At 34.8% G+C, this 24,279-nt stretch overlaps 3 protein-coding genes across 5 annotated transcripts; 2 read left to right on the plus strand and 1 right to left on the minus strand.

Moving 5' to 3' along the window:
• Positions 1-1,148: 1,148 nt before the first annotated feature.
• LOC125186069 (uncharacterized) lies at positions 1,149-6,948 on the plus strand. The gene is made up of 11 exons (XM_048082384.2): positions 1,149-1,708; positions 2,319-2,468; positions 2,795-2,956; positions 3,698-3,850; positions 3,943-4,095; positions 4,361-4,525; positions 4,623-4,811; positions 4,968-5,154; positions 5,244-5,451; positions 5,812-6,112; positions 6,659-6,948. The coding sequence occupies exons 1-10, from the start codon at positions 1,543-1,545 to the stop codon at positions 6,103-6,105; spliced, it is 1,827 nt and encodes a 608-aa protein (XP_047938341.1). The 5' UTR covers positions 1,149-1,542; the 3' UTR covers positions 6,106-6,112; positions 6,659-6,948.
• An 871-nt stretch (positions 6,949-7,819) lies between these two features.
• Positions 7,820-11,571, minus strand: LOC125188859 (uncharacterized). 3 transcript variants are annotated; one of them, XM_089059778.1, is made up of 3 exons: positions 11,237-11,571; positions 10,028-10,273; positions 7,820-9,595 (listed from the first exon to the last, which is right to left on the minus strand). In XM_089059778.1, the coding sequence occupies exons 2-3, from the start codon at positions 10,250-10,252 to the stop codon at positions 8,027-8,029; spliced, it is 1,794 nt and encodes a 597-aa protein (XP_088915904.1). In that variant the 5' UTR covers positions 10,253-10,273; positions 11,237-11,571; the 3' UTR covers positions 7,820-8,026. The 3 variants fall into 3 exon arrangements, with proteins under 3 accessions (XP_088915904.1, XP_088915906.1, XP_088915905.1); XM_089059780.1 differs by lacking the exon at positions 11,237-11,571 and adding an exon at positions 10,613-11,074; XM_089059779.1 differs by lacking the exon at positions 11,237-11,571 and adding an exon at positions 10,414-10,565.
• A 9,759-nt stretch (positions 11,572-21,330) lies between these two features.
• Positions 21,331-22,979, plus strand: LOC125186792 (ammonium transporter 1 member 3-like). Its single transcript, XM_048083233.2, has one exon. It carries the CDS (start codon positions 21,341-21,343, stop codon positions 22,832-22,834), a length of 1,494 nt encoding a protein of 497 aa, XP_047939190.2. The 5' UTR covers positions 21,331-21,340; the 3' UTR covers positions 22,835-22,979.
• Positions 22,980-24,279: the final 1,300 nt, after the last annotated feature.

A 24,279-nucleotide genomic window follows, 5' to 3' on the forward strand; every position in this document is an offset into this window, starting at 1 on the left:
CGTCATCCTATCACCTCTATAACTAGAATCTTTTCATTATCTTTGGCATATTTATGGTATACAATACAATATACTTTAAATAAATTTGTCATTATTTCTGGTGCACGTTTAAATGTGGGTATCACCAATTTTGTTGTCTATTTCACTTCGTATATTTTCAATTAAGGTTTATTGCTATAGACTGTTTCTGTATATCTCTTTTCATTTATTATTCCTTTTCTGTAAATAATGACAACACCGATTTCTAATTATTGATTTGGATCAGCTTCAACAAAAGTTGAAGTAGTGTTCCTATAGGTAAATTAGCAATTAAGTGTACGCTAATCAGCCTAAAATATGTCTTTGACATTTCAAAATTAATTTTGTAACAAGAGAGATATCAAATGCAAATAGATGGGAACTAGCGTAGATCACTTTTCACGTTTTATATCAACGGTAATAATAATAAATGTGCATGCCATTTTTTTATTTAGCTTACTCCAATAAAATCTGTGTATTCTCCATAGGGTCATGACTCATGATCCAGTCTTACATTTTTTTGCTAGGAATAAAAAAAAAATTGGAATTTTACATAAATTAAAGTTTCATTGCCCATTTTCTAACTATATTTTGAATCGTGAGAAACACTACTACTTTTTATAGCTATTTTTAATGACCAAAATCTAATATAATCAGTAATCTTCGAAAGCTAATACATACCTTTTCATAATTACATTTGGATTACCCTTTATTTCAAAATAGTAAAGTATTTCACTTCTATTTCTACAAAAAATTTCACCATACATTACACTGCTTTAAACTTGGACCTCACTCACTATTTATGATATTTCAACTCTTTTTATATCTTTTTTCTTCTAATTTACGAATTTCATAGTAAAACGTGTAATGTCCCAAAGTCTATTTTTAAAAGAACGGAGATAATAACTTAATTGAAAACTACAACTATGGCTCGTAGTCTAATAATATTTCATCTTACTATTTATATTCTACTCCACTATACAATACTAGTGTATATAATTGTTTACTATTTGTATTCTACAATGCTAATTTTGTACGTGTTGATATGCTTGTATTTATTCAATTAACAGTTTTAGAAAAATACTAAGTAGGAATTTAATATAAGGACCAATTCCAAAAATGCTTTCCCTATTTTTCGTCTAATCTGATACTTCTGCTAAAGCTAAAGCTGCAATACATACATATTGAAGCAAGAATTGAATAACTCATGCTATTCAAAATTCGTCCTTGATTTCAAATTCTTTGCAAGAAACAACAAAGCATCCCACCCAAATCAAGGAATTTCACATTGATTCACGCACAAAATCTCTGGCTGGAGCCTGGAGCTGTAAATGATTCATAAATGAAAAAGCCCATAAACCCACATCCCTAGAAACCAAATTACCCCATCTCCAATATCAACTCATTTATTCACTACCCTTTCTCTTATTTACCCGGTGCTTTCCCTCTCATATTTCAATTTTTTTTCGCAATTTTCCGTTCAATTGTTGTAATTCTCCAAGTGGGTTTTTGTATGCTGAGAGCATGGCGATAAGATGGGAGAAGGTACAGGTGAGTGGAGTGGGTGGTGGGCCCGGGGTGAGGTGGGGCCACACATGCAACGCCATTAGAGGAGGGAAGCTTCTCTATGTTTTCGGCGGATATGGGAAGGATCAGTGCCAGACGAATCAAATTCATGTTTTTGACGCTGGTAATTTCTCCCGCTTCATTTCCTTTTTTCTTGTGTACTCTCTCATGATTCACAATATTTTGTTATTTTGGAGTGCGAGGAAATTGAATATTTGTATCATGTGTTTGGTTTATCTTTATATGATATTTGTGGGTTTATGAGCTGAAAATGCATGTATGTTTTAGGCGTGTGTAAAATCTTGCTTACCTGTGATGGAAAGGCTTGTGGTCTCTTTATTCTTGCAGAATCTGTGGTTAGGATGTGTGTGTTTTGATTAATCTTTAGATTCTTGCAAGTTCCTGGTCTCCCTTTGAGGTTCTTTCTTAAGTAGATTGTGAATCTATATGTATACATGTATGGTACTGTTCGCCTTTTCATTTACATTTGTAATTTGACCAATAGATTCGTTCTTAGGCGGCTTAATTTGGAGTCTGATGCTTCCATATGGGTAACTGTTGAAATAGTGCTCCAAACTTCTTATGATTTCAAAAGAACATGATTTATTTGTGAATTGTGTGTTTATTTACCATTGTTCTTCTTATTGGAATTTATTTACTCTCAACATGCTATGCACAAGGTGGCTCTGGAAACCAGCTATCTAGACTCTAATTAAGTGTATTGTGTGGTCCAGTCAATACATTTTGGAGCGAGCCCGTTGTGAATGGTACACCACCTACCCCAAGAGACAGTCATAGTTGTACCACAGTTGGAGACAATCTCTTTGTATTTGGTGGTACTGATGGAAGAAGGCCACTTAATGATTTGCTGCTTCTGCAAACTTGTAAGTTCTTCATTCGTTTTAATACTTATAGATCCTTCCTCCCTATTTCTATTTAAATTTCCTAAACTAGAGCTTTAGACTTACTGGCTTGGCCATGTTCAATTCATTTTCATGTGTTTCCACTTTATTCTATAATATGAAGATGAACAATTAGATGGAAAAGTTCATGTAACTTTTATTTTGTCTGCAACTCATTAAGAACTACCTTTCTGTTTACTTTTTCTTTTATATCTTGAAATTGGTCATCTCATATGCAAGGAAATTTTTAAACTTGTTCAGTTATTATGTAACTGACTCTATGTTTGCGTATTCTTTGCCCATGATAGCCACCAATACATGGGTTGTACCATCGGTTAGAGGTGATGCTCCGGAACCAAGAGAAGGCCATAGTGCGGCACTTATCGGTAAAAGACTCTTCATTTTTGGTGGATGTGGCAAATATGAGAACAGTGAAGTCTACTATGATGATCTTTACATATTAAATACGGGTACGGACATTTTACTCTGTCTCAGAAAGTTGATTTTGTCTTTAGGCCTAGTTTAATTTTTGGCTATTTCTTATTTTGTTTCTTTCGTTGTTGAAACTTGTTGTCAACACTGTATTTCTTAGTTCCAATAAATTTGCCTGTCAATGAAATTCTACACTATAAAAACTAGAGCTACTGTTTAGATAATGTAAAGAGGTTGAGTGATACTTATTACTATGTCATGTCTGCACAAGTTACCGATATCAGACATATAATTGGATTTCAGATTAGAGTGTATATTGATGTTTACGTTGTACTTTCCTTAATACTGATACTGCACCTATAGTTAGATAATTGCACATCATCCGTAAAACCATTTACCTATCCTTAGTGTGGCTGATAAGTTTCTTTAGTGACATCATCTCTCATTCTTGATCACAATTGACTTGAAAAGGAGTTCTGAACTCTTAGTGCAAATTTGGAATTTCATTCTCAGGATAGTAAGGATACATAAGTATGCAATTGATGTTGTAATAACGTGTAATTGAAATATAATTGGATTTGTATCATGGAAATTTCCACACTTATGTTGATATACTTTACTGTCTCTTATATTTTGAACTTTGGTAAATGGCTGCACCATGTTTTGGTGTATGGCAAATGAAAGAACTCCTAAAACTTGTCTCGTAATGATTGATATTTTATCCTGGGCGATTTAGCGAAAAAAGCATATTTTCAGGCTTTCATGTGCTTTATGTGCAGAGACTTTTGTGTGGAAACGTGTGTTCCCTACGGGTACTCCTCCAAGTAAAAGAGACAGCCATACCTGCGCATCTTGGAACAACAAAATCATAGTCGTTGGTGGTGAAGACTCCTCTAATTATTACCTATCGGATGTACACATACTTGATGCTGGTATGCTTGAATTGTCTTTATTGATCTTATAAAATTATGTTTAGTACAAAAATTTGCATTTACGGATTATTCTTCACTCCTTGAATATATAGATACTCTTGTTTGGTGCAAGTTGAACACCACCGGCCAGTTATTGCCACCTCGAGCTGGACATACAACAATTTGTTTGGGAAAAAAAATGTTTGTCTTTGGAGGTTTCTCAGATGAGCAGAACTTGTATAATGATGTCTATATGCTTGACATTGGTAAGTAGTTTGTGGTAATCGTTATTTTGTTAATGTAATAATACCAGCTTCTTGGACCCATGAACAACTACTCGTGGTTGTTTGTTGAGTTGGGGAGGGGAAGGAGTGGGGATCAAACCTCACACCTCTTACTTTTATATAGAACACCCAACTTCTTCGAGGTGACAAGGAATCAAAATAAAAGGCAGTGACCCTATTAAAAAGTGGGAAACTGGCGGACAACATGTATGATTATGTCCCAGTCTTAACCAACCATCTTATGCAGAAACCAGTTCCTGGATCAAAGTTTCAGCCGTCGGGGAAGGCCCTTCTGGCAGATTTTCCATGGCAGGTGAAAGTTTGGATCCGCATATGGGTGGCGTTCTTGTTTTTATAGGCGGCTGCAATAAAAATCTGGAAGCACTAGATGACATGTATTACTTGCACACAGGTATTATTTTCCCATCTTGAAATGTCGCAGATAGTATTTATTTACTGAGTTAGAGCTTAACTAATTGCAATACCGTGTCCGAACTGTTTATTACCAGGATTTTCTAAAGAGATTGACAGAGATGAAAAGCGTAATGAGAAGTTATCTTTGAGGAAACAGCTGAAGCTGAAATGTCAAGAGCAAAATACAACTACCCCTGGCTATGAGAAGGCTTCATATGGCACTGAACATGAAGATGATACTACCATTTACCAACCTACGCCAATATCGAGTTATATGCCAGCAGGCAAGATCACAGACACCTCTCTTATGTTTATCTCCAACTATTTTGCTTGACTGTATTCCTTGGGTAACTGGGGTGTCTGGTGGTTAATTAGTCATGTTTGCAGACTATAGAATGTAAATAAATTGGTACTCCGTAATAATTTCTTTTCTGATGCAGGGAGGCAAAATTTCTATTTGAATGAATATCAAGCCCCTCTTGGAAAAAAGACCTTCCAAGCTAGGGTCTTTAAAAGCTTTCCTGATGGATATACAATTGAAACTATTATCGATGGGAAGCCTCTACGTGGAGTACTATTTTCCAACAAACCTAGCTCCACTAGCATGGCAGTTGATAATTTCAATGGGTGAGATTTTGTGTGGATGATTATCTGTTTTGTAAACTGACTGAAGGATGCAGAAATGTTTGATGTGCTTGTATTGAACTTTATTACAGTAAGATGGAAGCTATGAAGATTAATGATCCAAATGTGCACGGTGGTCACAATTCTGGGATGGAGAGTGAGAAGCCACTGCAGCATGATGCAACTGTGGTCAAGCAAGCAGATGATTCTGGGAATGATGAGGAAGGATTGAAAGCCCCGATGGAAATCGCCACATCAGAAACTAAAAATCCTGATGCTGAATCATTGATATCTCAAGAGGTTATCCAATTTCTCTAAATCAGATTTTCATCTTTTAGTACTCTTTATTTCTCTAAGACTAAACAATTCAGTCTACTTAGACAAAAATCACCAAAAATATATGTAATATTTGTGGAGTTTTCCAGAAAATCCTAATGTCAAAAATCTGTTTTTCTGATTAGGACATGGCAGAAATTGACCCTAAAATGTCAACCGCATTGAAGTTTTTAAGATAGCGGAAATTTTTAGTTCCGTTGCCCTAAAGAAAATTTGTGGCCAGTAATAGTTAAATTTTCGGGTTCTTGACAGCATATCTTACTCCCTTCAGGTGGATGCATTTTCATATATTGAATATTTTCACTTGTTTATCCCATTAATTAGGTTGTGGAAGCCTCAGAAAGACGTCTGGCACCTGCTGGTAATGCGGGAGCCTCAGAAACACATCTGGCATCTGCTGTTAATGTGGGAGCCTCAGACACACATCTGGCACCTGATGGTAATGCAGGAGCCTCAGAAATACATTTGTCACCTGCTGGTAATGCGGGAGCCTCGGAAACACATCTGTCACCTGCTGGTACTGCAGGAAGTGACACCCCTAATAATCAATCATTAATAGATGCTGAAATGCATGAAGAGGATGCCTCTGTGGTTGTTAAGGATCAAACACTCGCATAATGTTGAGGTACTAATATAATATACTTACTAATTATTTTCAAGTCAATTTGATTGGAATCAAGTAGTACCCAATAGTTGGAAACTTGTTAAACCTTAGAAGGTTAAGTCACTTATGCCATAAACAACTTGTTTTGTTTTGCAAAGTTTCTCTCAAACACGTGTCGGAGTATCATTCCTTTGTTACAAAATTTGTTGTTATCAGTTCAACCTTTTTTCTTGGTCTCGTCTTTTAGTGATAACTAGGATCTGAACCGTGTCCTATTTACAGAGGCTTCTTGAAATTGTGGGAATAAAATAAGTTTTTCTATTTTCAGGGTGCACATAAAACATTGAAAAACAACCTTAATTGAATACAAATTGATCAGGCTATCATCTTAATTCGTATTCAAATTTGAGAGAGAACAAAAATATGGCATGCTTATATTTTTAGTAGAGAGTCTGCAGTGGCTGTTCATATGCGCCATTTTCTATCAGCTACTAGCTGCCTAGAAAGCAGTTGGTATTTGATTATTTATGCGTCTAATGTTTTTCTTATATGTTTCTCTCTATGCAGGCTGAGATGTCGCAGGACTGATTTTTCCAGATGAAAGTTCTTCTGGGCCAAACTCTGTATAGCTTCTGACTACTGAAATAGGCAAGAACGCGTCGACTAACTTTTTCCAGTCTCTGCTCGGATTCTACGCCTCTTGTTCTCTTGAAAAATTACTCTTTTAACAATATGCAAGTCACAATTAGCTAGCCACTACCCAAATGTTGAGTCCTTTTATATTGCTAGTTAGTAAAGCTACAGACTCAGAATTGACCTCTCTTCCATCTTTGCAGTAATATATCACACTCTCTCTCTCTCTGCGTGTATGTGTGTGTGTTTGTGTTGTTTACTGTTTTACATGTGATAAATAGGTTAGACAATCTCATGTTGGATTTATGGTTGAATAAGGTTTTTTCATTATACTGTAGCTGTTTCTGGTTATTACAACTGATTTTGGAGGTTTCTAGGCAAAGATTTATATTTTGATTCCATTATGCGACCACAAATACCTATGAGATATCATGTCACGTCACCTGGTGTTACATCTTCCATTATATAGACTAGATTGACAAGATATATAGATAACACCGATAATGATAATGGATGATTATCATAAACAACAAATTTATGTGACCAAATTTTGTACAATCAAAAACTAGTTTATTTGATAAAAAAAATAGGTCTATTTATGCATTTAATTAAAATATATGATGCATATATAGTACATGGAAAGTGCATAATATTGTGGTTATATATTTACGATTTGTGTAGAAATTTATTATTTTTTTGAATCATAAATGTAATTAGTGCGTACTTTAATTCAAATTTTAAAAATAATAGAAAGAAAATTCAAATATAAAAAAAAAATGAGGTTAAAGGCTAATTAGTCTTTTTAACTTATCCACTTATTATATTTATAATTTCAATATATAATTAATATATCAAATTATTAATATAACCTTATTTTGGTTGTACAAAATTTAGTTGTTTATCGTTACTCTATTATAAAATCCTATATATTTAGTCCAAATGTATACTCCTTATTTTATGATTATTATAAAATTCTATATATTTCGTAATATATACTCCTTATGTTATGACCATCATCATCACACACATGCTACTATATAATTCATTTATGTATGAATAATAGTAATACTTCCTACAAAAAGTGGGGTACTGAAATTGAAGAATGGGACTCCACCCAAGCAAATCCTATTATAGAATGCAGTGATTTTCACTCATCTGCACAATAATCACAACATGTAGCTGAAAGGAGTTCTCATCAAGACTAATTCATTTGTATATGTACATTAACATCATCCAATCAAGAATCTAATTCCAACAACAAAATGTGCTATTGAATGCAAGAAATCCTACAATCAAGCCATCTCAGCTTACAAGAAAGAATTGGCTAGCCCGACGTCTCCAACCTCCTTGCCGTTTCTTTGTCCTTCCCCAGCTCAGCACGACACTCTGGTCAGCGCTAGCAATGGACTGCTTCATGATCGAGCTCATTGACTTCTTCGTCACATCTGAAGGAGATAACTTAGAATATTTTCTTGCTTTTGCACCACCACTCCTGCCCGGTTTCCTCTTCAACAAACCTGTTTCTAGAGCTTCCGAATTGAAGCCCTTGCATTGCTTCTTTCCTCTCTTCTGACCCTTCCTGGATCTTCTGGACATGTTACTCCTTCCTTTTCCTGTGCTAAAACGAGACAAGTTTAAAGCGTTCTCCCCACATTGATCCATTGCAACAGTCTCAAGTTCCATGACCTCATCTCCCACTTCGTCTCCATTGGAAGAAACAATTTCGGCAAACCAACACAGATTTCTGAAGTTTGCTAGTGATTCAAGAACTTCAGCTTCTACCTTGACTCCAGATGTAAAAATTGTGACTAGAGTCTTTGCAGCAGTGGTGTCGGATTCAATGAATGGCTCAGCCTCTCCTTGTTCAGATAAAAGATGTGTTTCCGGTTGAATATCTTCGGATTCTCCTCTTGGAGGAGAACGCTCCTTGTTCTCAGGGCTCACCGGTCCCTTCAACAACTCTGCAGACTTCGAGCTAGCCGGAGGCAGAGGATGCTCGTCTACTACTCCATTGTTCAAGTCAATGTAACTTTCAGCTTTCAAGAAACTGTCACTGATGCTGTTCTGTACAATAGGTTCGTCTTCAGAGGCAGAGTTGCTATCGGGAACTACTTTAGCCTCTCTATTTATAGATGGAGGGCTTTCAAAAGGCATTTGAGTCTCACAGAAAGGCATTGAATTCAAATCAATATCCATTGATGAATTTGTGCCATCCGAGTTTTCACCAGTCTTCACAAGATCAGTAAAAGCTTCAAGAGGACCAGATGAACTTGTGGGAAACGATTCCAACTGTATGGGCTCATTCAGATCAATGAAACAATAAGTTTTCTTGGTATCCGAACTAGAACTCGATAAATCCCATGTTTTACTCAAGCCAATATCTGAATGAGATGCAGCTAGAAAGTTGGAAACTTTATCAGGGGTACGACATGTGAAGTCAGATGCTTCAGAAAGGTTCCCTGCTTTGAACTGCTTCACTTGATCATCATGGTAGATATGAGCTGGAAGTTCAAGGTCGATAATTCCACTTCGTTTAGTGCTGGGAAACAGAAATTGGGCATCATCACTACTGCTTCTTCTTATGCCAGACTCACTTTGCAGAGTTGAATGTTTCAGAAAGTTCTCTGCAACTAAACTTTTAGGCCCTTGAAAATTCCCTGATGCTAGTTCAGACAACTCACGAGGTGAAAGATTGCCGAAGAGCCAGCCTGTTGCAGGAGTAGGCTTCTGAGGAATTTCATCACCACCATGAGACGAGGAATGGATTGACTCGGATGTTCGAGATAGTAAATGCTGTCCAAAGATTTCTCTCGCTCTCATTTCATTCATCAAGTCCCTCTGCCTTCTGTATACCAGGTGTAGCTCCTGAACCTGGGAGTCGAAACATTAAATTAAACAGCTAAACACAACTGGACTAACAATATATAACAAAGTAGAGAAGCACAACTTCAAAACTCAATAAACAAACTCTGCTCGTAACCATTTCACACTCAATTTTGCATTTCAGAAAGGATAAATACAACTTTCTACACAACTTCCTCCCAATCGATGACATGATATCTTCATTGCATTCCACTCACACAGTCATACAAAACGACCGCCCCCTCCACAAGGTAGCTATAATACCATTTTCAGTCGAGAGAGCCCACTCTAGTTTCTTTCGAACCATCAATATATGATACTCACGTAGAACTCAAAATGACCACATGCCAGATGAAAAAATTGAATAACACCAGATATACCAATGTTGTCTCAATCAACACTCAGCAGTTGAAGCAAAGTTAGAGGTCTGACGACACCTACCTGAGACCTAAACGTGGCTTCTTGATTCTGTATGATCTGCTTCAGCATTTCCTTGTCATGACCTAAGTACTGATCACACGATGGCACGAAAACGCTGTTGTTGTGGCCTCTTTCTTCTCCATAGTTAGCATTACTATTGTAAAGATGCCAAGAATAGCCACCAGCACCGCCATTCAGATCCCTCACGTTGTGGTAATACACGGGCGTGTAACTACTGCACTGCATACTCGCTCCAACTCACCTAAACTGGAAAAAATAAAAACAAGTTAGTATCGTGCATAATAAGATAGCACAGAACCCTCCAAAATCGAACATTCAACACATCATATTCCAAAACACAAAGATCACACAGAAGATTTTGAGTTGTGTCTTGCAATAGACATTACTCCTCACAAATTTCTCCATGGTGCTTCGCAAGTAGTAATAAACATTTCACATAGTTTTCTTCAAACTATCCTCTCTTTTAACTCCAAATTGCTCAAAGAGACGGCGAACACAAGAAAGATTCAAGAACCACTTCATCAAATATAAAAATCAAAGCAGCAACAGAAATCTTTGAGAAAGGGATCATATAATAATCCAAACCTGTCCTAATTTGAGAAGTATAAAAATCTATGTTGTATTTTTCCAAAATTGCTCACACGTGAAAGATTAAACCGTATCCAATAATACTACTTTTTTGCGTTTGATAAGATCAAGCCGACATTTTTCCAGCCAAGCAAGATTAAGAAAGGTTGAAAGCAGGAAAAAACCATTAATAAGATTCCCTTATATCATAGGGCGGAAAAACCCTCAGCTCCTCCAACAAAAGATCAGACTGTAACGAGATAAGGTTTAGACTTAAAAAAATCACACCAATAAATATTGTTGACCATGAACAAGAAAATACTAAGAATTTGAGATTGGGAAAACAATCCTACATTTCTACCAAAAATTTTGAAAAAGGTAAACAAGAGAAATTGTGTTGTATTATGAGAGATCATGTCATCAGAAACCATCAACACACCGTTTAAAAGTAAAATCTCAGCTTATCCCAGAAGAATGAGAGAGACAAAAGAAAAAACACACACATACACACACACTAGCAGACTGACAAGCACACACAATAACGCATTCTGAGAAAAGAGAAATGCTCAGATGAGAAAATGAAGGAAAGATCAGACTCAGAATCCATATTCTCAGATAAAACAATAAAGATTGAAACTTTACCTGAAAAGAGAAAAACAAAACCAACACAAATCACAGCTTCATTACTTCACCAGCACCAAAATTGCTCGTTTATCATGCGGAATTCAGCAAATCCACTAGCAATGGAAGAGGAAAAAGGACGTTTTGAGAGAGGAAAAAATCTCATCGAAGTGAAATGAGCTCAGAGAGTTGGCATATTGTATTAGAGAGAGAGAAAGGAGGGGGGATATGGAAAGAGAGAAAAGAGGGCATGAAAGGAGGCTTAAATTTGCAAAGAAGCAAAGGGAAAAGGAAAAGCGGAAAAGGTGGGCTGCTGGAGAGAGAGAAAATCTGGATCTGCTGGGGCCACACGCACTTGGCAAAGAAGGTGAAGATAGAGGGAGGGAGAGGAATATATAACTTACAATGGAAGAGACATGGGATTTGTCAATACGTGGGGCCCATCGTAGGATGGGGTTGGTGGGGGGTGGGGTGTCTGTTTGCCAATACATTAATTGGTTGGTTATAATCTCTTTTATTCAAAATTAATTAATTTAAGAGAGATGCATGTGACATGAAATCTAATTAAAGCGAGATACACTATATAAGTATATCGATGAGCGGGAAGGATCAATTGCTAACTAATTAATAATTTTATACTAAGACTGAATCATAGCAATTATATTTTTAATTAAGAAGATCTAATGGTTGAAATAATGTCACATGGATTATATTTTTAATTAAGAAAATTAATAAATAAAATTAGAGGGTATTAATGTCAATTTCCTCTCATTAAAATCATCTTAAAACTTTAAATTTACGTAACTCTCTTGATTTAAATTATTTTTTCGCAAAAAATATATCAAATTAAAGATAATTTTATAAGGATTCCAACGAAATCCAATTGCATATGTTCTGACGACGTTCGGATGTTGAAATTTGATATTTTTTACTTTAGTTTTCGTAAATGTTGATAACCAGATATTTATCAACAAATACATCAAAAAATCTCAATAAAACCATGTAAAAATCTCAATAAATATGTGTTGATATTTTCTTGTACTAGTGTTGATATTCTTATGTCATATTGTAGATATTTGTAATATACTATGTTGATATAAAAAAACATTCACGAAAATTATCATATGATAATATAATGACGATATTACCCTTTTGATGATATTTTGTCTACTATTTATTGAGATTCGTAAGATTTAATCTCATTCACTTATTTTAAAATCTAAGGATGAAGATTTGGTATTGATTTTGAATTAGGGTGGTATAAGCATTAGAATATGATCCTATTGATCAATATATAAAGTAGCACTTGAACGTAATGTATCATGAATGTATGTGTACATTACTATTAACTACTCCCACGTGTATGTCATAGATAGGTGTACCTATATAATCTGAATTTGTACATGCTTGGTATGATGGAATGGAATAAGGAGGGAATGGAATGAAGATGAGAATGGGATGAAAGTGGGAATGGAATGACAATTCCATTCCATTCTTGTGCTTGGTGAATGTAAGGTTTACAAATGAAATGGAATTGTTATTCCTTCATTGATTTCATTCCTAAGCTTGGTAACTACGAATAATATAAGAATGGAATGAAATGAAATATGAATAATTAATATGTTGATTCTATAAAAAAAATATTTATTTAAAAATATTTTTGTCAAATATTTTGGATCATATTAAGTTGAATTATACATGTAAATGAGTGTGTGTATATGTGGTGTATGTGCTGTTGTGTGTGCGTGTGTTTTTTGGTGTGTTGTGTGTATTGTTGTGTGTGCTTGTGTTTTTTGGTGTGTGTGTGCGCGTATGTGTGTGTGTGTGTGTTTTTGGCTTTGTGTGTGTTTTTGTGTGTTGTTGTGTGTGTGTGTGTTTGTGTGTTGCTGTGTGTGTGTGCTTTTGTTTGAGTTGCTGAGTGTGTGAGTGTGTTGCTAATTTGCTATGTGTTTTTGTGTGTGTGTGTGTGTTTGTGTGAGTTGTTGTGTGTGTGTTTGTGTGAGTTGCTGTGTGTTTTTGTGTGTGTGTGTGTGTGTGTGTGTTTTCAATTATTAAAAATTTTAGAGTGAACTACAAAAATGGTCCCTGGACTATGGGTTTATCTCGCCCATAGTCCCTGGACTTTAAAAATATCGTCAGTAGTCCCTGGACTAAGGGTTTATCTCGAAATTGGTCCTTTTGGCTTTTTTTGGTACGAAAATACCTTTTGATATTATTTTGGGGGGTTTGGGCAATTTGGTCTTTTTACACTTTTAACATTTTAAATCTGATATTATTTTTGTTATGTACTAACTTTGATATTATTTCAAATTTATCATCCTTTTTCCCTTTTGTCATCCTTCACTTTGTTTCTTTATTTCAATATTAGATTTAATTTTACAAAATTTTAAATTTTAATTTTTAAATATCAATAAATTTTTTTAATTAAAAAAATTATTAAATAGCAAAAATTAATAGTTATAATCAATATTTGATAGTGTATAGTACTATGTAATCAATAAGGTATGACAATGCCTTAGTTTTAATCAATATTTAATTAGCTTTAATCATAAATAGACTATAACACAATTTATTCTGAAATAAATATGCATCTAATGTAAGACTAATATAATTTTCGTTTATTAATTTGAAAACAATCAAAATTTACTAGAAAATTTCAACAAAAATACTCCTATATAAAATTTTAAGTAGGATCAAATTTTTAGTCAACTTCATAATCTTTAATCACAAGCAATTATAACAACCGAACGAAGGCTAAATAGAATAACTCTTATTTTTCCATCATGATTAATATTATTTTTTTGTACTTCTTCAATTCAATTGAATATTATATTAAATAACAAAAATTAATAGTTTTAATCAATATTTATAGTGTCCATGAATTAATATTTTTCATTAAAAAAATTTATTGATATTTAAAAATCTAAATATTAAATTTAATTTTATAAAATTAAATCTAATATTGAAATTAAAAAAAAAACAAATTCAGTGAAGGATAACAAAATGGAAGAAGAATGATAATTTTGAAATAAAATCAAAGTTAGTACATAACTAAAATAATATCAGATTTAAAATGTTAAAAGTGTAAAAAGACCAAATTGCCCAAATTCCCCAAAATAATATCAAAGGGTATTTTCGTACCAAAAAAAGTCAAAAGGACCAATTTCGAGATAAACCCTTAGTCCAGGGACTACTAGCGATATTTTTAAAGTCCAGGGACTATGGGCGAGATAAACCCATAGTCCAGGGACCATTTTTGTAGTTCACTCAAAATTTTAAAATTTTAATTTATGCTAAAATTGAGATGATATTAAATTTAAATATATTATTAAATAATATTTATATAATTTTGTTAAATTTTAAAATAAAAAAGAAAGAAAAATGAAATGGAATGGAATGACCATTCCTTAGCTAAATGGATGGAATGGGTATTCCCATGTGGAATGGAATGACCATTCCTAAGAGCATCTCCAAGGGGAGAGGTAAATGAAGGGGTATAGTCATATAACTACCATATTTACTTTTTCTTCATGAAAAATCATTCTCCAAGGGGAGAGGTATTTGAGAAGGTATTATACCTTTTCCCATTTTGAAGAGGTATCTTTACCTCTCCATCAATGGAGAGGTAAAATCATATAACCACCTTATTTACCTTCTTTTCATTAAAAATCATTCTCCAAGGGGGTAGGTATTTGAGAAGGTATTACACTTTATGTTTTTTAATGCATCTTGTACTATTATTTTATTTTTTTTAAATGATATACCTTTCTATATACTCCCTCCGTTCCCTCATAGTTGAGGCGGAATTTTTCGACACGGAGTTTAAGAAATGAATGTTGAGTGTGTTAAATAAATAGATAAAAAAGTAAGAAAGAGAAAAAGGTAGAGAGAATAAAGTAAAAAGTGAATAAAGTAGAGAGAATAAAGTAAGAGAGAGTAAAGTAAGAGAGAGGAAAAAATTATTATAAATAGAAATGACTCAACTATGAGGGAACTTCCCGAAATAGAAAAATGACTCAACTATGAAGGAACGGAGGGAGTACCTTTTATCCTTGGGGTATCTCCACCGGCGCCCCTCCCACTCGCCCGTCGGGGACGGGCGACCTGACGGGCGCCATAGTGGGCGGGAAGGGCGCCCACGCCCGTCCCGAGTGCCCCTGCGATGGCCTCGCCCCTCAGCTCGACGTCCTACCTGACGGGCGCCACTGTGGCGTGGGTAGGACGTCCCACCGATTTTTTTTATTTAAAAAAAAAAAAAAACTCTATAAATACGGCTCATGTCGAAATTTTAATTCTGTAAATTTTAATTCTGTAAATTTTAATTTTAATTGTGAATTTATTAATTTTATTGCGGGAAGTCCTAGTGGGAAGTCGTAGTGCAGTGGGAAGGGCTAATGATGTGGCAGTGGCATGGGAAGGGCTAGTGCTGACGTGGCATGGGAAGGGCTAGTGGGAGAGGCGCCACCGAAGACACCCTTGGAGTTGATTGCTTTTTAGAAATGTATATTGCACTTTTTGAGAAGGTATAATCATGATATACCCTTTTCATTTACCTTCTTCCTAAGGAAAAAATTTACCAAGCAAAGGAATGGAATGGAAATAGGAATGTCATTCCATTCCCCCATTCCATTCCATCATATCAAGTATGGCATAAGAGTTTTTCAAAATTGGACATGCACAATTGGAATTTTAGTTTCAATTCTAAATTCAATGGTATTTGGTATTACAAACATTTTGAATTTAATATTAATTATAATTTCAGTCCCTCTCAATTCCAAAATTTGAATTTCATATTAAAAATAAATAATTTAAATTCTAGATAGTTGCATTAAAATGGAACATTTTTACAAGCAGAACTTCCAACTCAAAAACATAAATCTAAAATAGTAGGATATTATTGTAGACCCTTTTTTCTCAAAAAACAGGACATGAAAATTACAAATGTGATAATCCATAAAGTATATACACTTTGCTCTTGCAAAATAGTATCTTCAATGTGAACGGACAATAATATCAATTAGCAAAATAAGTTGAGCTTAATTAGTATGTGTGTGTGTGTGTGTGTTGGTTAAGGCTTAATAATAGGCATCAGAGATGTAATCTAAATAGTAAATCAAAGATCATATTCATTTATACCAATAGTTTGGGATTTTAATTATTCTAATTCATAACAACAATATTCTCTATAATAGTAATGAGGGTAACCTAACTACTACTACACACTAGTATCACACCCGTGCGTTGCACGATCCATTCGATTTTCCTAGTACTTATTTTATATTGTGAAATAATTTTCGAATTGATACACATATCATGATATGAAATCTAAAAGCATAAAATATATACTACATATTTATTATATAAATATATAAAATATCTGCAGTTGAATATTAATTTTACTTAGATTCAAAATATTCTACAAATGTAGAATAATTTATAAATCTTTTATCACTATAATGAATTTATAAACAGTACAAATTTTCAAAAAATATACTTAAATCTTTGTGACTATAATTATCATGTACAATCACACCATTATATACTTATTTAAACATTAATTTTAAAATTAAGACGTCTTAATTTTTTTTCTTATACTTAAATAACATAACTATTTCCAACAATTTATTTTATTTGCTTAACAAAATTTAGGATATATGTTTAAAAAGCTATATATCATGAAATCAACAAAAGCCACAAAATTGTTAATGATAATTAATAAATTATGTTATAGAAATAAAATATAATTGAGCGAAAAAAATGATTAAAATTAAAATACTATTAGACAAAAATTTCATTTCATATTGTGACTTACTACGATACAAACTATACAAAATTAGGTAGAGAATAAAACTATTAGACAAATTATCAATACATCAATACAAAAATTATTTTATAAATACATAATGGATCACCACAAAATAACAAACCTATGGTAAATACCGATATTGTACATGTATATAATTCGTACCATAAATTATAAAACCTACTAAAACATAAGATGATTAAATCAATACATTAATATGGTAGAACACAAATAAATCAAATAATCAACCATCCATTCCTATACTAAATATAGAAGAATCCAACACCTGCATGCTAATTACCAGAAAGATTTGCCGGACATCGAATGATGCCACCAATACCTCATCTTCCATTCAGATTTCTACATATTTTCTACATAATCAATTTAAACAGGGAAACATCAAAATAAATCTCTACGGTTGACTATCCTACATCCTCCAACACCACACATCAAAACTTTATAAAAGAAGAATCCTAATAAAACTAACCCCTAAAAGATAATTAAACATAGAGATAGTAAGACTGATATATCATGGATGTTTTTTGACAAAATAATGTGTTAATTACATCATTTTTTTGTGCAAGATCAATCGATGAAAAAGCTACAAACTCACGGCAGAAAAAGGTAATTTGAAACATACTATGGATACTCCCCTTTTATAGCCTTCATCTACATAAATAAATATTCAATATGATTGTATCATTTATTATTTAAAAACACACCATTATTTAGTGAGAAAAGCGTTTAAAAAACGCTTACAACCATTTTCATTCATATTTAAATTTTAGATATAATCGGTTATTCAAAATTTTAACGTACATATTAACGTTTGAAAGTTAATTCTGAGTCCAAGGAGATCAATATCTAAAAGGAAAATGGAGCTACACAATCATAGAGGCAACTAATAGCAAAAGATTAATACGGAGTAACACTTTGCAAGGATAAACGGCTTAATTAATTAGTTTATCTAAACGGTTAACATATTTAATGTCCATATAATATAATTAACATCCAAATCTCGCCTAATGATAAAAATCAAACTATAATATATTTGCATTTATATCCCTTATATCAAATAATTATTCAAAACACCCCAAAACTCGCCTTTTATATATTGATAGATGTCAGTAACACGTACTAATAAAAAAAGTTATAGTCTTAACTTCACTTTCTCAAGTCTAATCTTCTCATTTTCTTGCCAAGTCACATTATCTGGTGCTTATGTATATGTTTTTTTTTAACTATATTACAAATTCCATATAAATAGATTACTTTGAAATAAATTTGTCATTACTTTAGTTAGATTTGATACTTAATTTATAAAACGACTTATTTTTTCGTAAATTATTTTTAATTAATTGTACATGCAACATATGATTGTTCAATAGTCTCACATTTTAATTTGTAGCATGTCAACAATTTTCTATAAAAATGTTATTTTTAAGAGTGAACTAACTAAATTTTAAAACTATATTAATAGTAGTACATGATATTTAAACTTTAAAAATATCCTCACACGTTTTTGGAATTTTATGTAATATTGCTGGAAAGATTTTTGCATCTTTTGGAATTTTTTAAAGTCCAAAATACAAAAATGCACAAATGTCTATTTTTATGTGACATAACAAATTAAAAAAGTATACGATATCCTGAATAATCTTGATTAGTTAAATGGAGTTAATAATTAACAAGAGTCCTCCCATTTTGAGATTCAATTCAATTAATACTATGCATTAACTCTGCCAACCACCAACCATTAATAAAGCTTTGCACAAATGCAGTAGTATAAAAATAGAAGTTGATCGTGATCTAGATTTACAGAAAAGTAATTGCTTCGAGGACGAGTGTCAGCCATATTTAATTGGGATCTTATCTATGTAATTCACAATATCAGTATCCTATTATGTCTAATTTCCTCCATATATTAATTGGAATAATTGGGGTTATTTTTTCGACCTTTTAATCCTAAATTTTTTTAATTTGGGCAAATATAAATTCAAATTGTATAAGGAACGTTGAGGAGTACATGTTTTTGCAATTACTATAATTATATTGGATTTATTTATTTATATGCGAATTTGTTATAGAAACAAAAGTCTCACCCCTGTGCAGGTCTCTCTGAGAGGCTGAGTGGAAGTACATATATTTATATTTTCAAAATTTACTTTATTAAAAATAAGATTGCATATTTAAATAGAAAATAGTTCACCAATATATTTATGACCACTGATTTTTCCATACCTAAATGAGTAAGGATTGTCGTGACCTTGGATTTTTGTAGGTCTCGCTTTCGCTGCTTCTTAAATCAGATAGATGGGCATTTCAGGCAAATTTCTTCTATTCCTCACAGATAAAGAAAAAGAGAACATTTATTTTCCCATTAAGAAATAATATTGGAGTATGTTTTACAATCAATTTGACCTGTTTTTAAACCCTGAAAAGCTAAAGCAGTTGTTTTAATAAATAATAATAGCTCCACACTCTATCATTTTGATTTGGGAATCATTAATTAAGAAAGATATATATCAAAATAAGATTTTAAAAAGTTTTAAATTTTTATCTATGAGACATTTTATAAGATTAATATTCAAGACAGACATAAATTCTGGAACACAAATTTATTTTCTTGTTTTACTGGTCCTCCTTAAATATCTCATCTTCTCATTGCATGTAGAAATACAACTCTTTTTCTCCTTTGCCATTAAAAATGGAGCTGTCATCCCACATTTGTTAATATCTCCCCAATCCTAAATCTCCCATAAAACTCTGAGATAATAATTTACAGTCTCCATTTCTTCAAATTCCTTCATCTTCAAAAGGTAAGAATTTTACAGTTTCACCAATGCATATATTCAAATGTGAAATGAAAATCCTGCCTTGTTCACATATATTAACATCATTAAAAACCAAAAGGGTTTTTGATTAGCCATTTTTTTAAATTAACAATACAAACAATCAACAATTCAATACCTTCATGTTATTCCTCTGTCTGCAGCTTTGTTGTTCTTCTCCAATGGCCAGATCAATGATCAAGGCCCCAACAAAACTGAAGAAGATCAAGCCGGAATCCAGGCTTCAACGCCGGAACTCAACGGGAGGCACAGCTTTGCTCTTCACTGATCTAATCCCAATTCCAAATTATCTCAGAGCTTCGATAAGCTCCTGCCACGACTTGTGCAAGTACGGCCACAGACGCGACTCCTTAGCCGAATCTGACAACAGCAGAAACAGAAATACGAGACCTGAGGCGAAATATAAAACAAAAAACATGGCTACATCTACATCAGTAACTAAGGACTCAACCTCAAAAAACAGAGCTACATCAGCAACTAAGGACTCACTTGCCAGAAAACATGAAACCTCAAAAGGCACATGCAATGCCGGTCGAGACAACGAGGTCAAGAGAGTCAGTTCGCTGCCTCGTACATCTCTTCCAGAATCATCAAGGACTAGACGAAGTAAGAGCTTCCCCGCTAAGAAGGTTCCAAAGGCCAAATCTGAAGAACTTCTACAAGGTTCCGAATGCTGCAATAACAGTGAGCATTGTGATCAAATCATTGAAGAGAAGATCATACACATTGTTGAAACAAATGATCATAACCAAAGCCAAAACAAAAACCAATACGAGGATGTTGATGATCAGACAATTGATTCAGCAATAACGGATGATTGTTTTCCAACAAAGATGGAATTGAAGGATGAAGGAGTTGTTGAAGCAGAAAACAAAGAAGGCGGAGACAGGTGGAAGGAGATAAGATTGAGGAGTGTTGTTTCAGAAGGGGATTCTGATCATATGAAAAAGGAATGCATGAGAGTAGTTTTAATGGGTAAGAATAAGGTGAAGGCTCTTGTTGATAGCTTTGAAACTCTCATGACTCCACTCGAGATTCCAGGGACTCCACAGAATCTTCGAGTTCATCATAAATGTACACATAATGTATGAAAAAAGGGTTATATTATATGATATTATAATCATATGTAAAACTATTTCTTGATAATAAATGGTTTCCCAAATGGACAGGATATGGTCCTAGTGTCTAGTGTTATGTCCCTAATAAATCCACAATTACATAATTTATCAGATCACACACACACATATGCATGTGGTCATTATGCACAATGATTTTCTGGGACATGATTTCATACTTGTTGTACATCTTTAGTGAGTTGAGCCTTACAAGGCTTATCAAAACTTATCCACATAATAACAATACAATACATGTAAAAATTCATTGATTCTTAGTGCTCGGGCTATCAATAACAAGTGGACCATTCCAAACATTCATACAGCAAGTTGAGCTAAATTCTAAATATATTAATAAATGATATATCTCCCTATGTACATATATACTCATCCAAATTCTTGTATACTACCAATCATATCCAACAATATTCTGATTCTTTCTCCAAGAACCATGGAACTCTCATGGGAGTCAAGTGTCGAAGAATCCATCAATGCCATATATCTTCTCTTCTCAGCCTACTTAGTCTTTGTCATGCAACTCGGCTTCGCCATGCTGTGTGCGGGCTCTGTTCGGGCCAAGAACGCCATGAACATCTTGCTCACCAACGTGGTCGATGCTGCCGTTGGAAGCCTTTCCTACTTCTTGTTCGGGTTTGCCTTCGCCTTCGGGGAGGGGCCGAATAAGAACCCATTCATTGGGACAAGCTACTTCGCCCTAAAAGACGTCCCAACGGCCTCGTACGACTACAGCTTCTTCCTCTACCAGTGGGCTTTTGCCATTGCCGTGGCCGGTATAACTAGCGGTTCCATTGCAGAGAGGACTCAGTTTGGCGCCTACTTGATTTTCTCATTCTTTCTCTCGGGCTTTGTCTATCCTGTAGTGGCCCATTGGGTTTGGTCATCTAGTGGGTGGCTAAGCCCAAACTCAAGCCATCGGCTATTCGGATCGGGGGCTATTGACTTTGCGGGAAGCGGTGCGGTCCATTTGGTGGGCGGGATTGCCGGGCTCTGGGGCTGCATCATCGAGGGCCCAAGAGTGGGGCGGTTCGATGCATTCGGAAAGTCCGTGATCATGCGTGGGCATAATGCAACCCTAGTGGTTCTCGGCACATTCCTATTATGGTTCGGTTGGTTCGGTTTCAACCCAGGCTCGTTCAACAAGATACTTGTGGCCTACCCAACCACCATCGACCAGGGGCACTGGACCTCAGTGGGGCGAACGGCAGTCACCACCACGCTGGCCGGCTCCACTGCTGGGATCGTCACGCTGTTTGGGCGGCGGATGCTGGCGGGCCACTGGGATGCCTTGGCCGTCTGCAACGGCGTCCTGGGCGGCTTCGTGGCCATCACATCAGGCTGCGCTGTGGTGGAGCCATGGGCCGCAATCGTCTGTGGGTTCTTCGCCGCCTGGGTTCTGATTGGGCTCAACGTGCTGGCTCTAAAGCTCAAGATTGATGACCCGCTTGAGGCAGCACAGCTACATGGCGGGTGCGGAGCGTGGGGACTGATCTTCACAGGGCTCTTCGCGAAGGAGGAGTTTGTGGTGCAGGCGTACAATGCGGGGCTGGCTGGGGCGCAGGGTCGGGCATATGGGCTGCTGGTTGGGGGCGGGTGGGGGCTGGTGGGGGCGCAGCTGGTGGAACTGGTCGTGATATTGGTGTGGGTAAGTGTGACAATGGGGCCACTGTTTTACTTGCTGCATTGGCTTAGGATCTTGAGAATTTCCATTGATGAAGAAGTTGCAGGGCTTGATATATCCAGCCATGGAGGGTATGCCTATAATGCTCATGAAGAAGAAGATACTGCTCCTAGGTTTTATGCAGACTATGTGAGAATGCATAATAATTCTTAGTTTCTGTATATGTATATGGTCTACGTGTAATTCTCTTTTCTGTGATTATGATTTGTATGCAAATGTACAGTAAAACATTTCTTGGATGTTTCTAAGAAAACATATCCAGATTTGAAAATTCTAGAGGCATCTATTTAAGGATTCATATCCTTTCCACACTTCATAAAAGTGAATAATAACTTACTCGAATCTAAAGAGGGGGAGGCTGCGGAGCTGAAGACAGCAGTTGGGTCAGTAACTGTTATATCAGAGGCAATCTTCTCAGAAACTTGCTTCATCATTTGATGATTCGCCTCCATGATCTATGTTTTCCTGCATGATCTCCTCTAGGCGCTTCTGATTTGCTTCCATAATCCACTTGTTTGCCTGTATGGTCTCCTCTGAATGCTTTTGATTTGCCCTCAACATCCGAATTTTATCTTCTGTCAACTGTAAGGCAATCCTCGTACTGCGAAGCTCATTCCTAAGTTCTGAATATTTTGGTAAAAGAGATGTATCAATGGTAGAAGTTGACTTAGCAGGCTGGAACACATTATTGATCCTGGCTACATAACCAGTGCTGCTTTCTTTGATTCGGTTGCATGTTCATGTAGCTATAAGCTACACATCCACTCTATCAAGAGTTTGGATGTTATCATCTTTGTGATATGATGCAATCTGCTTCTTATTCTAAAATAAACAGATATATCAATCAAATGAATATGAACTGGGAAAGATGAATGCAAGAATGCATACAAAAGATCATCATCATCCACAACAACTAAAAGCTAGCTAAAGGACGGATATGATTGATATAGTTCATCACTTTCTGTCACCTCGGTTACTCTATATATCATTATCATAACCAGGATAAATTCCCACATAAATCATAAAGGAAAGAATCATAATCATTTCTTCATTTAGGCTTTTTCATTCTCAGACATGATACTTAACTGCTCCAGTAACTCAAAGTAATCTACTATATACTAGTAGGATTTTAAACATCAAAGTAATATAGAAGGCAATAATATCCATGAATAAGTGTGGGTGTATAAATGGACATATAAAACTGTGCCCGAATTTACCCAGATTATACACAGGCCAACTTCTTGTCTCCAGGGGAAAGCACCACGCTGTTGCCACCGTGTTCGTCCGTATACTCATCCTCAAATACTTTTCCAGGACAAAAGAAGCATTAGCAAATCATAAGGATATCTGATTCAATTTCAAGCATATGTTATCTACAGTTTATAACTCAAAGAAACAACATATGAAACAGAGCAATTTTCCAGAAACCAGAGAACTGTTATTTTTTCACCAGGAACTGAATAGTCAATGCAAAGGAAAAAAATGCTAATTACATTGGTTTTATGTGAGCGTGATGATTGCTATTGCTTGCCGAAGATTTCCATACTGCCAAGTAATTGAATTTGTATTTCCTGGAATTGCCCCAAATTAAGCTCACT

Source organism: Salvia hispanica, chromosome 5 (assembly GCF_029641045.1).
Source record: "Salvia hispanica isolate PSC_SH4W2 chromosome 5, Shi_PSC_v1, whole genome shotgun sequence".
Classification (NCBI taxonomy): domain Eukaryota; kingdom Viridiplantae; phylum Streptophyta; class Magnoliopsida; order Lamiales; family Lamiaceae; genus Salvia; species Salvia hispanica.

Bases quoted from the DNA above. Each gene is read 5' to 3' on its own strand.
- LOC125186069 (XM_048082384.2), top strand. From the start codon at position 1,543: ATGGCGATAAGATGGGAGAAGGTACAGGTGAGTGGAGTGGGTGGTGGG. The intron at 4,096-4,360 runs GTAAGTAGTTTG...CATCTTATGCAG, and splicing joins TGTCTATATGCTTGACATTG to AAACCAGTTCCTGGATCAAA. The intron at 4,526-4,622 runs GTATTATTTTCC...GTTTATTACCAG, and splicing joins CATGTATTACTTGCACACAG to GATTTTCTAAAGAGATTGAC.
- LOC125188859 (XM_089059778.1), bottom strand. From the start codon at position 10,252: ATGCAGTGCAGTAGTTACACGCCCGTGTATTACCACAACGTGAGGGAT. The intron at 9,596-10,027 runs GTAGGTGTCGTC...TTCGACTCCCAG, and splicing joins AAGCCACGTTTAGGTCTCAG to GTTCAGGAGCTACACCTGGT.
- LOC125186792 (XM_048083233.2), top strand. From the start codon at position 21,341: ATGATATATCTCCCTATGTACATATATACTCATCCAAATTCTTGTATA.